Source organism: Tarenaya hassleriana, unplaced genomic scaffold, assembly GCF_000463585.1.
Source record: "Tarenaya hassleriana unplaced genomic scaffold, ASM46358v1 Cleome1, whole genome shotgun sequence".
In the NCBI taxonomy this organism is placed as follows: Eukaryota; Viridiplantae; Streptophyta; class Magnoliopsida; order Brassicales; family Cleomaceae; genus Tarenaya; species Tarenaya hassleriana.
In genome coordinates, this window is record NW_010960187.1 from 10,942,473 (window position 1) to 10,956,220 (window position 13,748).

A 13,748-nucleotide genomic window follows, 5' to 3' on the forward strand; every position below is an offset into this window, starting at 1 on the left:
GCCACTAATCATCTGTACTTTTAGATGTCTTCAGAAGAATCCTCATCATCGCTAACATATTCCTCTGGCTGTGTATCGGAGGACCTTCTAAAAAATCCCTCATTCGGAAAATCATCCCCTCCAACCTCATCATCATGTCCACTCCAATAACATCAATTCAAACATCATTTCCATCCCCTCCAACCTCGTTTCCATCCTCTTCAACAACTTCTTCTTCTCTAGCATCCTCATTTCATGAAGCTTCTGTTCCTTGAGACCCAGAAATAAACAAAGGAATCTCCACTGGCATTGCATCTGATAGTTCACGATCAATGAATACGTCTAACTCTCCTCCTACTCCAGCAAGCTTGCACATGTCACATATTTCCCAATCTATGTCTTTCCGATTTCATCTCAACTCCTCCATACTCTCAGTAGGTAACTTATACCATATTTCTTAAATTGGAGCCAATATCTCTTTCTAGGACGCACAAAATCCTCAAACACATATCAAGACAACATATCAGGATCAAACTTAATTGATTTCACACTTCTCCCACCTAAATACTTATTAATCCCATCCTCAATTTGCATCATTTCTCCAAGATGAAAGTTAATCTTGATGAAGCTGGACATATAAAAAGATACGTTTCACAAATACCCCAAATCCGACACAACAACCTGTAAATCGATTTCCACATCCCTCATCTTCAACACATTTTGTACGTTTAAAGACCAAAGACTCTCAGCAACAAAGAATCGATTCCAAAAAGGAAAAACCTCAAACACATTCTAACCCCAAGCTAAACCCTATAGCCACAATGTACTGACAAAACTCCCAGCGACAGAGACGAATAAGAACAAAACCAAGACCTCCTAACAACTTACCTTGTGATGACGACAAAGAGGGTTGCAACTTCGATCTAAGCAAATGAAAAACACGACAGAGAGATAAGTAAGAGCGAGAACGAGAGCGAGAGTGAGAGAGGGAGAGCCGCGGGAGAGAGAGTGAGAGATTGATCGAAATTGAGAATGTCGATATTTATGAATTTAGGGTTTTTTAAAATTTTATTTTTGGTACGGTTTACGGTAATTAATTATCGGTTTAAATAAAAAAAAATAGGCAGGTTTTGACGTTTGAAACGACAGTTTTTTGACAAAAAAATTTATTTTTTAGTTAAATTTTGAAAATCTAGTATGAATTTGAAAATCGAAAAAGTTTAATATAATTCTGATAGTTATCTAAAATTTTAATTTTTTTTTTTTGGGAATTTTTCTTTGATTTATAATCATAAGCACTAAAATAACCCACTCCTATTTCTATGAACCTATACCACATATTTTTGTATTGTTAAGTTTGAGGGTCATCAGCATTGTTCTGTGAATCTTCCATTCTTGCATGATTTTCTTATGGTTGTTTCTCGGAGGTTCAGACTTCTAGATCAGAATTATGTGTCCTTGTAATCAAGGCCACACCAAAAGCATATTTTGAGATATAAATTCCAAAATTTCTATGCAAAATGTATAAGTTGGGCTAGAATATTGTAAATCTAACACATCGTCATCTTCATAAAACCAATTTTATCATTCCATCAATAATAATGAAATTCATGGAGTCCACGAACAAGAAGATTACATGCTTATTCAATACACCAAATTGAAGAATACCAAGAGGAACACCAAAGACGAATAACAACAAAGCATATAGACTTCGTACATTCGAAATGTGAAAGATAGTCATATAAAGACTAACAAATTGGTAATCTGACCAACCGAATTTATAATTCATAGAAATTAAGAGGGATTCGAACAATATTACTTCAATGAAATCTCATGGATCAAATATTAGTTGTATTTAGTGGGCTTTAATAGTACGAGGGTGTAGGAGATTTGTACTCAGTCTTTGGAGAATGAGAGTAATATGACGGTGGAGGTGGTGATGTATAGACGTATGGGGGTGGAGGAGACTTGTTCTCGACTTTAGGGACTGGCGAATAGTAAGGTGGAGGTGGTGGAGAAGTGTATACATATGGTGGAGGAGGAGATTTGTACTCAACCTTTGGAGATGGTGAGTAATACGGTGGAGGAGGTGGAGAGCTATACTTGTATGGATGTCGATGAGATTTGTACTCTGGCTTGGGAGAAGGAGAATAATATGGTGGTGGAGGGGGAGATTTGTATACATATGATGGTGGAGACTTGTATGCAATTTTCGGAGATGGAGAGTAACATGGTGGAGGTGGGGGACAAACACAAACGTGTGGGTATGATGGCGATTTATAGTGGACTTTTGGGGAAGGAGAATAATATGGTGGTGGAGGGGGGGAGCTGTAAACGTAATGGGAAGGTGGAGACTTGTAATAAACCTTGGGTGAAGGTGAGTAGTATGGTGGTGGTGGTGGAGAATTGTAAACGTATGAGGATGGAGGAGACTTGTACTCAACCTTAGGAGAAGGTGAGTAGTATGGCGGTGGAGGCGGAGAACTGTAAACATATGGGGGTGAAGAAGATTTGTACTCAATCTTGGGTGAAGGTGAGTAGTAAGGTGGTGGTGGTGGAGAACTGTAAACGTATGAGGGTGGAGGAGACTTGTACTCAACCTTTGGCGAAGGTGAGTAGGACGGCGGAGGTGGAGGAGATTTGTAGACATATGGCGATTGTGGAGACTTGTACTCAACGTTAGGTGAAGGTGAGTAGTAAGGCGGTGGTGGTGGAGAACTATAAATGTACGGGGGTGGAGGAGACTTGTAGATATATGGCGGTGGTGGAGAATTGTACTCTACCTTTGGAGAAGGTGAATAGTAAGGCGGTGGTGGGGGAGAACTATAAACGTACGGGGGTGGAGGAGACTTGTACTCAACCTTTGGCGAAGGTGAGTAGTATGACGGTGGTGGGGGAGATTTGTAGACGTATGGTGGTGGTGGAGACTTGTACTCTACCTTTGGAGAAGGTGAGTAGTAAGGCGGTGGTGGTGGAGAACTGTAAACGTATGGGGGTGGAGGAGACTTGTACTCAATCTTTGGCGAAGGTGAGTAGTACAGCGGTGGTGGAGGAGATTTGTAGACATATGGCGGTGGTGGAGACTTGTACTCAACCTTGGGTGAAGGTGAGTAGTAAGGTGGTGGTGGTGGAGAACTGTAAACGTACGGGGGTGGAGGTGACTTATACTCAACCTTTGGCGATGGTGAGTAGTATGACGGTGGTGGAGGAGAACTGTAAACGTACGGAGGTGGAGGAGATTTGTACTCAACGTTGGGTGAAAGTGAGTAGTAAGGCGGTGGTTGTGGAGAACTGTAAACGTATGGGGGTGGAGGAGATTTGTACTCAACTTTGGGTGAAGGTGAGTCATAAGGCGGTGGTGGTGGAGACTTGTAAATGTATGGAGGTGGAGGAGACTTGTACTCAACCTTGGGTGAAGGTGAGTAATAAGGTGGTGGTGGTGGAGAATTGTAAACGTATGGGGGTGGAGGAGATTTATACTCAACCTTGGGTGAAGGTGAGTAGTAAGGTGGTGGTGGTGGAGAACTGTAACCGTATGGGGGTGGAGGAGTTTTGTACTCAACCTTGGGTGAAGATGAGTAAGAAGGTGGTGGTGGTGGAGAACTATAAACGTACGAGGGTGGAGGAGACTTGTACGCAACCTTTGGTGAAGGTGAGTAGTACGGCGGTGGTGGAGGAGATCTGTACTCAACCTTGAGTGAAGGTGAGTAATAAGGCGGTGGTGGTGGAGAACTATAAACGTATGGGGGTGGAGGAGATTTATACTCAACCTTGGGTGAAGGTGAGTAGTAAGGCGGTGGTGGTGGAGAACTGTAACCATATGGGGGTGGAGGAGTTTTGTACTCAACCTTGGGTGAAGGTGAGTAAAAAGGTGGTGGTGGAGAATTGTAAACGTACGGGGGTGGAGGAGACTTGTACTCAACCTTTGGCGAAGGTGAGTAGTATGGCGGTGGTGGAGGAGATTTATACTCAACCTTGGGTGAAGGTGAGTAGTATGGCGGTGGAGGAGGAGATTTGTAGATGTATAGTGGTGGTGGCGACTTATACTCTGCCTTAGGAGCAGGCGAGTAGTATGGTAGAGGCGGTGGAGAACTGTAAGCGTAAGGAGGTGGAGGAGATTCATAACTTTCCTTGGGCGAAGGTGAGTATTCGGGTGATGATGGAGAAGAATAAGTGTATGGATTAGAGGCTGCGATGGTTGCAGCCAAGACAGTAAAGGCAAGAGCATAAACGAGAAGGGGCGTTCTCCCCATCCTAGGGGAAGAAGCCATTGCTTTGTTTCTTTCTGTGTTTTGTGTTGTGATTTAGAGAATGGTGTTAGTATTGGCCGTATATATATAGCCATCGGTTAGACCCTTTTTTAATCCAATTTGGTGGATTTCTTGCCTTCAACTTTTTAGACGTGAGAACATGTTCGAGAACATTATTGCCAGTGTTGGGGTACGAAGTCGTGGGAGGAATGCGCTTCAAATGTCAACGTGACAATTTGCATTTTGTCTTCTTTAACTTTGCATGGTATAGAATGGAATTAGTTTCTTGATTATATTTGTGTTTGATATTCATTTTAGGTTGAGTACTTTTAATCTAACCCAATCAAATATATGTAAATAAATGATTAAAATCTGATATCAATATCGATTGTATAATATTTTTTAATATCAAATTAATTAAAACGTGAAATCTTACTTGTTTGGATTAGAATATAAATAAATTACAAAAATGTATTTCTAAAGAGGTGAAGACGGAGTTAAATAAGTTGTTTGAGATGACATATGTCGGAGTTATGTCATTTTTCCTTGGTCTGAAATTTCATCAATCAAAAGGTGAAGTTTTCATTGGCCAAAGGAAATATCTGGAGGAGATGCTAAATAGATTAAGAATGGAAAGAAAAATGGTGGGATTTTTTATGTATATGACCGCTACACGACAACATATTCTATAGTCTGTGAGTTTGTTATCTACGTATCTAAGTTGCGCGAAGAATGAGCATTTAGTTGCAGCCAAGAGGGTATCTTATAGGAACAAGCTCATTTGATGTTTGTTACACACATGTCAAGGACTTCAAGTTGAAAGGTTTCCTGACAGAGAGTGGGCGGGGTCTTTAGACGATATGAGAAGCACTTCTGGCTTTGGTTCTAGAATATTTGCATGCATATAATGGTCCTTGAACGTTACAGACATTGAAACTATCCCCACCACCCAACACAAGATCTTTCATCATGCTTTGTCTTGACTCGGACACTTCTCGAGAAATACCTCCCATATATCACACATCCTAAGACTTATCCAAGCCTAGCACACTTCATTTTAGAGTTCCCTTTAGATAGTCAAGCGAAAATATAAATGCATCTTTTTTTTGTTAAACGTAAAATTTTATATATGTATGATGTTCCTTGCAAGGGAAAGGTTTAAGTAACCATCCCGAGTCTCAAAAGAATTACATGGAAGTTCAGACCCAGGATGAAAGAAATACATCACTTATAAAGAGGATCAAAGTGACAAGACCAGAAAGAAATTAGTGCCATGTGAGTCTTCTTGCCTTAGTTTCCTCTGAACAGACGTTAATCTCCTCCTGGTCATGGTGGATGTCCTTCAATAGGATTTTCACCGGCCTTGATTGGCTGTTGTGCAGCCTTGCATCCCGTTCTAACTAGATTTTGTAAATAGAGCATTGGAATAGAAAAAGTACCATAAGTTTTCACTACAAAAAAAAAAGGGAAAAATACCTGAAAATTTATGAACTTGTAATTTTGTATAATATTAATTCATGAACTTGTTGGTTCGCTTATTTATTCCCGAACTTGCATTTTTTAACACAGTAATTTCTAAACATGCTTAACAGTTCCATAATCTTCCATACCATTGTTAGTGCAATTATTTGCACATGTGTTTTTTTGGTTGTTAAGTAGTTATTGCAGGTTCAACAGACTTGAGAGATTTCAGGAGAGATTTCAGGAGAAGAATCCGGCGAGATAGAACTCACGCAAATCTGAGGTACAACTGACGAGTTTGAGATAAAGTCAAAGACTAAGAGATTGAGATGGACTCAATGTCAACCACTTGGAGAGATTTTAGGAAAAGCAATCTGAAGAGATAGAGCTACGAAGTTAAGCCACGAAGTTTGGATTTGACTTGAAGAGATAAAGATAGAATCAAAGCCAAGAAGATTTGAGGAGATTTGAGATAAAGATAAGATCTTGGAGATAAGGTCAAAGGCTGAAGAGATAGAGTCAAACAAGAGATAAAGATGAGATCTTGGAGATAAAGATGAAATCAAAGAGAATCAAAGAGGAGTCTATCAAATCAATTCGTGGAGATCTAAGGCGAACTGGAGGAGCCTATATAAAGGAGAGAGCAAGTGCATATCAGTTCTCACGGAGAGCAAAGCATATTTTACTAAAGAGAGTTTCTGTTAGTGAGTGAGCACTCACTTTTGAGTGAGTGTGTGTATGAGAAAGAGACCGATTGGGCAAATCTCTTTTCTCTGGTGAGTGTTTGGGCGTGGATCTGAGGGGGAGACCTAATGGAAAAATCTCTATTCCTTTGGTGAGCGTTAATGTTTGGTAAGGTTTTTAATCGGTAGAATTCATTGTGAGAGTGAGTTGAAACTCAGGGGGAGTTTCATCTGGGTGTTGAGTAGCTCTAACAAAAAGTGAGTTGTACTTGACAGTTTTCTCAAGTGAATAGAACTGGTTAGTTTTTCTGTTTTACTCTTTGAGGGTCCAAACTTCTTCAATTGGTATCAGAGCCTGGTTCTAACAAAAAGTGAGTTGTACTTGACAGTTTTCTCAAGTGAATAGAACTGGTTAGTTTTTCTGTTTTACTCTTTGAGGGTCCAAACTTCTTCAATTGGTATCAGAGCCTGGTTACCGATCGTAGGAACTTGTCCTCTCATATCGGTGCAAGTGTGGAAGACACAACATGGACTCGATCAAAGGGTTTCACGCTCTTGGGACGTCCACGATTCTCGATTCGGAGAATTACAGTTTCTGGAAAGTTAAGGCAATGAATCTCATCAAAGGGATTGATGAAGATGCTTGGAGTTCGGTGGAAGAAGGATGGAGTGCTCCAACTCACGTGGTTGATGGGGAGGAAATTCTGAAGCCCAGATCTAAATGGACAACGCAAGAGAAGAGAGCATCGACATTGAATTCAAAGGCGATAACCATCATCTTCAACACTGTTGATAAAGACGAATTCAAGCAGATCCAAGGGTGTAAGTCAGCAAAAGAAGCCTGGGATTCACTTGAATTAATTCATGAAGGAACCTCAAGTGTCAAGCGCACAAGGAGAGATCTAATCAAGCATCAATTCAACATGCTTCAAATGGGTGAAAACGAGAGTGTCAAGGAATTCTGTGGAAGGCTGAATGCACTGGCAAACGAAGCAGAGGTCCTTGGAAAGACCTATCGAGACAAACAACTCGTGGCAAAACTCCTAGTAAGTTTACCAAAAAAGTTTATGTCTCATAAATCTGCTTTTACTATGGTAAACAATGTGGATACTGTTAGTTTCAAAGAAACAGTTGGTGCGTTTGCTGCTCATGAGTTAGAACTGGAACTATATGAAAAGCCAAAGGGGGCGACTCCAAACAAGGGGTTGGCATTTCATATTCCAGGGTCATCTGAGGATCCAAGTCAAGTATCATTGGAGGAAGACATGGCGATGATTGTCAAAAAGTACAACAGGTTTTTCAAGAAAAAGTCAGTGACCGCTGGAAAACTTGAGCCAAGAAACACTGGAAAGTGTCTCGAATGCAAGGGAGTTGGTCACTGGAAAGCTGAGTGTCCTAGCATTGCTAAGAGGGAAGCAATATTGAAGAATCTAAAGGATCTTCAATGTTATGAGTGCAAAGGATATGGTCATATGAAGAATGAGTGTGCTGCTGGAAAAGGTCACTCACTCACAAAGATTTAGAAACTGAATCTGACGAAGATGAAGGAGAAGAACGCTCAAATTTTATTGCGTTCGTTGGTGACATAGAAGAACGTGAAGAAAAAGAAGAGGAGGTTAGTGAAGAAGATCTGTACAAAGAGATGACAAAGCTCTACGATATCAACATGAAGTTGATCAAGGAACAAAAACAGAGTGAGTCAACACTCACTGACTTGAGGAAACAGCTGATCAAAGAACAAAAGGAGAAAGATTCAATTATCATTGATCTAAAGAAGCAGCTGAAAGAAAAAGAAGAAAAGATCACCTTACTACAAAGTCAGTTGGATGAGACTATGAAAAAAGTAAGGATGCTCGGAAGTGGTACAGAAAAGCTTGATCATCTACTGAGAATTGGGCGAACTTATTCTGGGCATGCTGGCCTAGGATACACTGGAGGAAGTATTAACAAAGTAGGAAACTTTGTTTCTGGAGGAAAGCTTGGAGATGAGAATATTGTTCCGGACAAAAATACTCCAAGAATCAAGGTTGATCTTCATCCGAGAAAGCAGTATCGTGAGCACATAAGTTGTTTTCATTGTGGCAAAAGAGGACATATCAGAGTGAACTGCTACTGGAGGAGAAATCAGGTACCACTCGCACCAAGATGGAGACAAGTATGGAGGAGAAAAGATATCAACAGGTGCAATATTGCTTGTACATCAGAGCTGAATTCAAGAGAAAGTCAGTGGTATTTCGACAGTGGATGCTCGAAACACATGACTGGTGACATGAACCGACTTTCAACTTTTGAAAAAAGTATCAAAGGAGGGAATGTGACATTTGGAGATGGAAGAAAAGGAAAGATCTTGGGAAAAGGAAACATGAATGCATCTGGGTTGCCTACCCTCACTGATGTGAATGTGGTTGAAGGACTCAAGGCGAATCTCATTAGCATAAGTCAACTTTGTGACTCTGGACTTCAGGTACACTTCACTAAAGATGTATGTTTAGTCACTAACTCGTTGAATAAGTGTGTGTTGACAGGAAAGCGAACACCGAGTAACTGTTATACTTGGGATGATCAATCGAGGACAGAGTTATGGCATCAAAGTAGAGGGAAAGCTTACGAGATATCTGATATACTTCGAGAACCAGTCAGTGATCACTCAGATCTTGACCAGGTACATCTCACTTCATCTCAGAATTCTGAAGTGCTAGAAGAGGATATGAAAAGCGATCCTGAGCCCCATGTTCGCCGAACCTACCTAGTTAATGATGTGAGTGGAAGTGTGAATGACCCACGACAGGTAAGGGACAAACCTCGATTAAATTATCAAGATATGGCTAGGTTTGTGTGCTTTATTTCGCAGGATGAATCTATTAAGATGCACGAGGGTTTGAATGATGAGTACTACCTCAAGATAATGCATGAAGATGGAAGAGTCAGTCGCAATAAACCAAGGTTAGTGGCTCAAGGATACACTCAAATGGAATGTATGAATTCGGTACCACTTTCTCAAAGAGCAAATTAGAGCAGTCTTTTGATTGAGTATGCACTCATTGAATGCCAATTAGCTGATATCTTTACGAAATCACTTGATATGAATGGGTTTGTGTGTTTAAAAAATAAAATCTTTTGGTTTAGGAGAAATCTGATTTTATCTCTAATGGTATCTATTCGAAAGTGATTTGGTTCAATGATTGTGAAGGAGAGTCAGTGATACTTGACAGGTATGCCAAGTATACTTCAAAAAAAAAAAAAAAAGACATGGGCATCCCCTGATACTCCTCTGTTGACTTAGTACTCCTAAATAAAAAAAAGGAAGGAAAAGAAGAAAAAAAAAGTGATGAAAAAGGAAAAAGAAAAAGAAAGAAAAAGGAAAGGAGGAAAAGTTGATATGAGTAGATTGGAAAATTGAATCACTCGGGTCTAAGTTGAACCACATGCAGTCTATACGATGGTCTAAGGGCAGATGATATTCATGCATCATACTCCGCTGTAATTTGAAACATTACAAGAGTATATCTCAGTGAGATATTCTGGACTTAAATGGTGAAGCTTGCATGCTCGGTTTCAACGTCCTAGAAGTTCAAGGGGAGAAAAGTCAGTGAAGTGTTCGGTGGACAGTGAGGTATTTCTGACTTAACTGATCAAGCATTATGCTCTAATGATCTGTTGAAGGATGTTATTAGATTTAAAATTTGAAAGATCCCAATTAATCTCGCATGTGTTTTCATTTGATTTTCAAAAAAAAAAATATATAAACCGGATTTGAGTTGAGTGGTGAAGTAATGACTAAGTTATTGGACAATGTGGAGCTGAAAAATCGGAGACTTGCAATCAATTTTGTGATGAGAAAGGAGGTGTCGCTCATATTATCCTACTGCGAGCGTTGTTTTTCCTCCTGGTCATGGTGGATGTCCTTCAATAGGATTTTCACCGGCCTTGATTGGCTGTTGTGCAGCCTTGCATCCCGTTCTAACTAGATTTTGTAAATAGAGCATTGGAATAGAAAAAGTACCATAAGTTTTCACTACAAAAAAAAAAGGGAAAAATACCTGAAAATTTATGAACTTGTAATTTTGTATAATATTAATTCATGAACTTGTTGGTTCGCTTATTTATTCCCGAACTTGCATTTTTTAACACAGTAATTTCTAAACATGCTTAACAGTTCCATAATCTTCCATACCATTGTTAGTGCAATTATTTGCACATGTGTTTTTTGGTTGTTAAGTGATTATTGCAGGTTCAACAGACTTGAGAGATTTCAGGAGAGATTTCAGGAGAAGAATCCGGCGAGATAGAACTCACGCAAATCTGAGGTACAACTGACGAGTTTGAGATAAAGTCAAAGACTAAGAGATTGAGATGGACTCAATGTCAACCACTTGGAGAGATTTTAGGAAAAGCAATCTGAAGAGATAGAGCTACGAAGTTAAGCCACGAAGTTTGGATTTGACTTGAAGAGATAAAGATAGAATCAAAGCCAAGAAGATTTGAGGAGATTTGAGATAAAGATAAGATCTTGGAGATAAGGTCAAAGGCTGAAGAGATAGAGTCAAACAAGAGATAAAGATGAGATCTTGGAGATAAAGATGAAATCAAAGAGAATCAAAGAGGAGTCTATCAAATCAATTCGTGGAGATCTAAGGCGAACTGGAGGAGCCTATATAAAGGAGAGAGCAAGTGCATATCAGTTCTCACGGAGAGCAAAGCATATTTTACTAAAGAGAGTTTCTGTTAGTGAGTGAGCACTCACTTTTGAGTGAGTGTGTGTATGAGAAAGAGACCGATTGGGCAAATCTCTTTTCTCTGGTGAGTGTTTGGGCGTGGATCTGAGGGGGAGACCTAATGGAAAAATCTCTATTCCTTTGGTGAGCGTTTGGGTTGGTTAGGTTTTTTATCGGTAGAATTCATTGTGAGAGAGAGTTGAAACTCAAGGGGAGTTTCATCTGGGTGTTGAGTAGCTCTAACAAAAAGTGAGTTGTACTTGACAGTTTTCTCAAGTGAATAGAACTGGTTAGTTTTTCCGTTTTACTCTTTGAGGGTCCAAACTTCTTCAACCACTATTTGACCAAAATAAAATTTAGGAATTGTTGTATTAAAAAATACAAGTTTAGGAATTACAGTATTCAAAAATGCAAGTTCGCGAATAAATAGACGTACCTACAAGTTCAGAAATTAATATTACACCAAATTACAAGTTCAAGAATTTTGAGGTATTTTTCCCAAAAAAAAACTGCGAATGAATTTTCAACGGATTTTTCCAATGGATCAGTCCGTTGGAATATGATTTCCAACGAATTTCCAACGGATATTCAACGGATAAAACCGTTAGAATTTCGTTGAAATTTTCAACGAAATATCAACAGATAAGGTACGTTGAAACTTTTCAATGTACTGTCTGACGGCTATCCGTTGGAATTGAAAACAAAAATTTTCAACAGATATCATATTCAACGGTCGAAATATTCCAACGGACGTCCGTTGGAATATTTAACGGTTGAAGTTTCAAACGGACATCCATTTGAATTTTCCTTTTTATATAACCCTTCGCCCTTAACACTCTCAAACCACTCTCCAAACCGTTCTTCTACTATTCTTACACCAAAAAATTTAAAAAAATGTCTTCTTCAATAAATCCGAATATTCATTCATCCCAAAATGGATAATGAAAGAGTTGATCTGATTACAAAATAGGTAACACAAGAATTCATTATCGGTTTGAAGCAAAATTTGCTTTGATGCAGTCATTGTGCCAAGAACGTGAAAAAATGCTATGTCCGTATACAAGTTGTCGAAATTTAAAATTTCGTACTCAAGAAAATATTTGTAAATATCTATTTTGAAAAAGGGTTCGTGGATGACTATTACATTTGGTGTTTCCATGGAGAAGAAGTCCTGACAATCACAACGGGATATGTGTTGGGCAATCAGAGATATGATGATGTAGAAGTTTCAAGAAATTCTTATTTTGAAATGGTGACAGATATTTTTCCTAGGGCGACGTTTGAGCAAAACTCACAAGGGAGGAGACAAACGTCGAAACAAAACAGTTTTTCGACAAATCATCTTGTCTATGAAGAATGTAAAAAATGTGAGTCTCGTTTATCTTTTTCATCAAGGTTGATGAGTATGAAAACGAATTACAATGTCACAGAGAGTTGCATAGATTCATTTTGTCAGACATTGCATGAGTATTTACCTGAAAACAATGAAGCTCACGCAAAAATGGTTGCATGCCTTTTTGTGGTTTAGAAGATAAAGAATTGGTTCAGTGTAAATTTTGTGGGGCTAACAGATATCGTCCGAGTAAAAATGCACAGAGAAAAAGTTCGTATGAAAAGATGTTCTATATGCCAGTATCGTAGAGATTGAAGCGGTTGTATGAATCACAACAGGCTGCTTCACATATGAGATGGCATGCAGAACACTCAACCGTTGATGGAGAAATGCAATATCCATCAGATGGTCTCGCACGGAAAAATTTCAATGTGGTATTTTCTGAATTTGCTGCTGAGCCTAGGAATGTGTATCTTTGTTTATGCACAAATGGATTTAGTTCGTACGGACAGTCTGACATGCAATATTCCTCAAGATTTAGTTGAACCATTGCAAGAGCAACTCGAAGATCCGATTCTTTCAATCCAACTAGATGATCACGATGATACGCTTGCACTTTGAGACATAGACGTTTAGGATGATATCGATGAATTTGTATCAGACCATGATACGGCCTCGGATGACAAAAGTGATGAAGATCTATATAAACTTTATTTGTATTTTTTTACATTTTAATTTGTATTTTGCATTTTAAGAGAATTTTAAAAATAAAATAAAATAAAGATTTCCAACGATGTCCGTTGGAATTTTTCAACGGACAACCATTGTTATTTGTTCCACCATAAATTCCCAAGACACGTTGCAAGTAACGGATGGTCGCTAGAATTTCCAACGGACATCAATATGTAACTTCCCACGACCACGTTCCAAGTAACGAATAGTCACCAGTATTTCCAACGGATATCCGTTAGAAATTTCCAACATTTAATACCTGGCGCATCACGAAGAGTCGGACAAGAAAATTAAGAAAATTTCTAACAGATAGCCGTTGAAAACTGTATTTCCAACGGATATACATTGGAATTTGTCAGAAACATTAATTATGCGTGAAAATTTCCAACGGATGTGCAATACCCCGAAATCCGATTTCAATATTTAATTATTTTCAAAGACAAATAATTAAATAGACGGGATATATAATTGGTTTAAACATAAGGCACAACATCGAGAAAAAGAACAAAAATAGATCAGACTGGTCGGCCTGTAAAATCGGACAGAACGATCTAAAGTGGCAGATAGTCGATTCGATTGAATAAAAGTAACTCGT

General features: G+C 39.0%; 2 protein-coding genes across 2 annotated transcripts; one reads left to right on the plus strand and one right to left on the minus strand.

The window, feature by feature from the left end:
- Nucleotides 1–1,545: 1,545 nt before the first annotated feature.
- Nucleotides 1,546–4,266, minus strand: LOC104823240 (extensin-2-like). The gene has a single exon (XM_010554712.1). It carries the CDS (start codon nucleotides 4,248–4,250, stop codon nucleotides 1,845–1,847), a length of 2,406 nt encoding a protein of 801 aa, XP_010553014.1. The 5' UTR covers nucleotides 4,251–4,266; the 3' UTR covers nucleotides 1,546–1,844.
- Nucleotides 4,267–6,900: 2,634 nt separating this feature from the next.
- On the plus strand, nucleotides 6,901–10,662 carry LOC104825833. Its single transcript, XM_010558223.1, has 4 exons — nucleotides 6,901–7,873; nucleotides 7,963–9,161; nucleotides 9,225–9,316; nucleotides 10,605–10,662. Exons 1-4 carry the CDS (start codon nucleotides 6,901–6,903, stop codon nucleotides 10,660–10,662), a joined length of 2,322 nt encoding a protein of 773 aa, XP_010556525.1.
- The last annotated feature ends 3,086 nt before the right edge of the window (nucleotides 10,663–13,748 follow it).

Bases quoted from the DNA above. Each gene is read 5' to 3' on its own strand.
- LOC104823240 (XM_010554712.1), bottom strand. From the start codon at position 4,250: ATGGCTTCTTCCCCTAGGATGGGGAGAACGCCCCTTCTCGTTTATGCT.
- LOC104825833 (XM_010558223.1), top strand. From the start codon at position 6,901: ATGGACTCGATCAAAGGGTTTCACGCTCTTGGGACGTCCACGATTCTC. The intron at 7,874-7,962 runs GTCACTCACTCA...TTGGTGACATAG, and splicing joins TGAGTGTGCTGCTGGAAAAG to AAGAACGTGAAGAAAAAGAA. The intron at 9,162-9,224 runs GTAAGGGACAAA...TTTATTTCGCAG, and splicing joins GTGTGAATGACCCACGACAG to GATGAATCTATTAAGATGCA.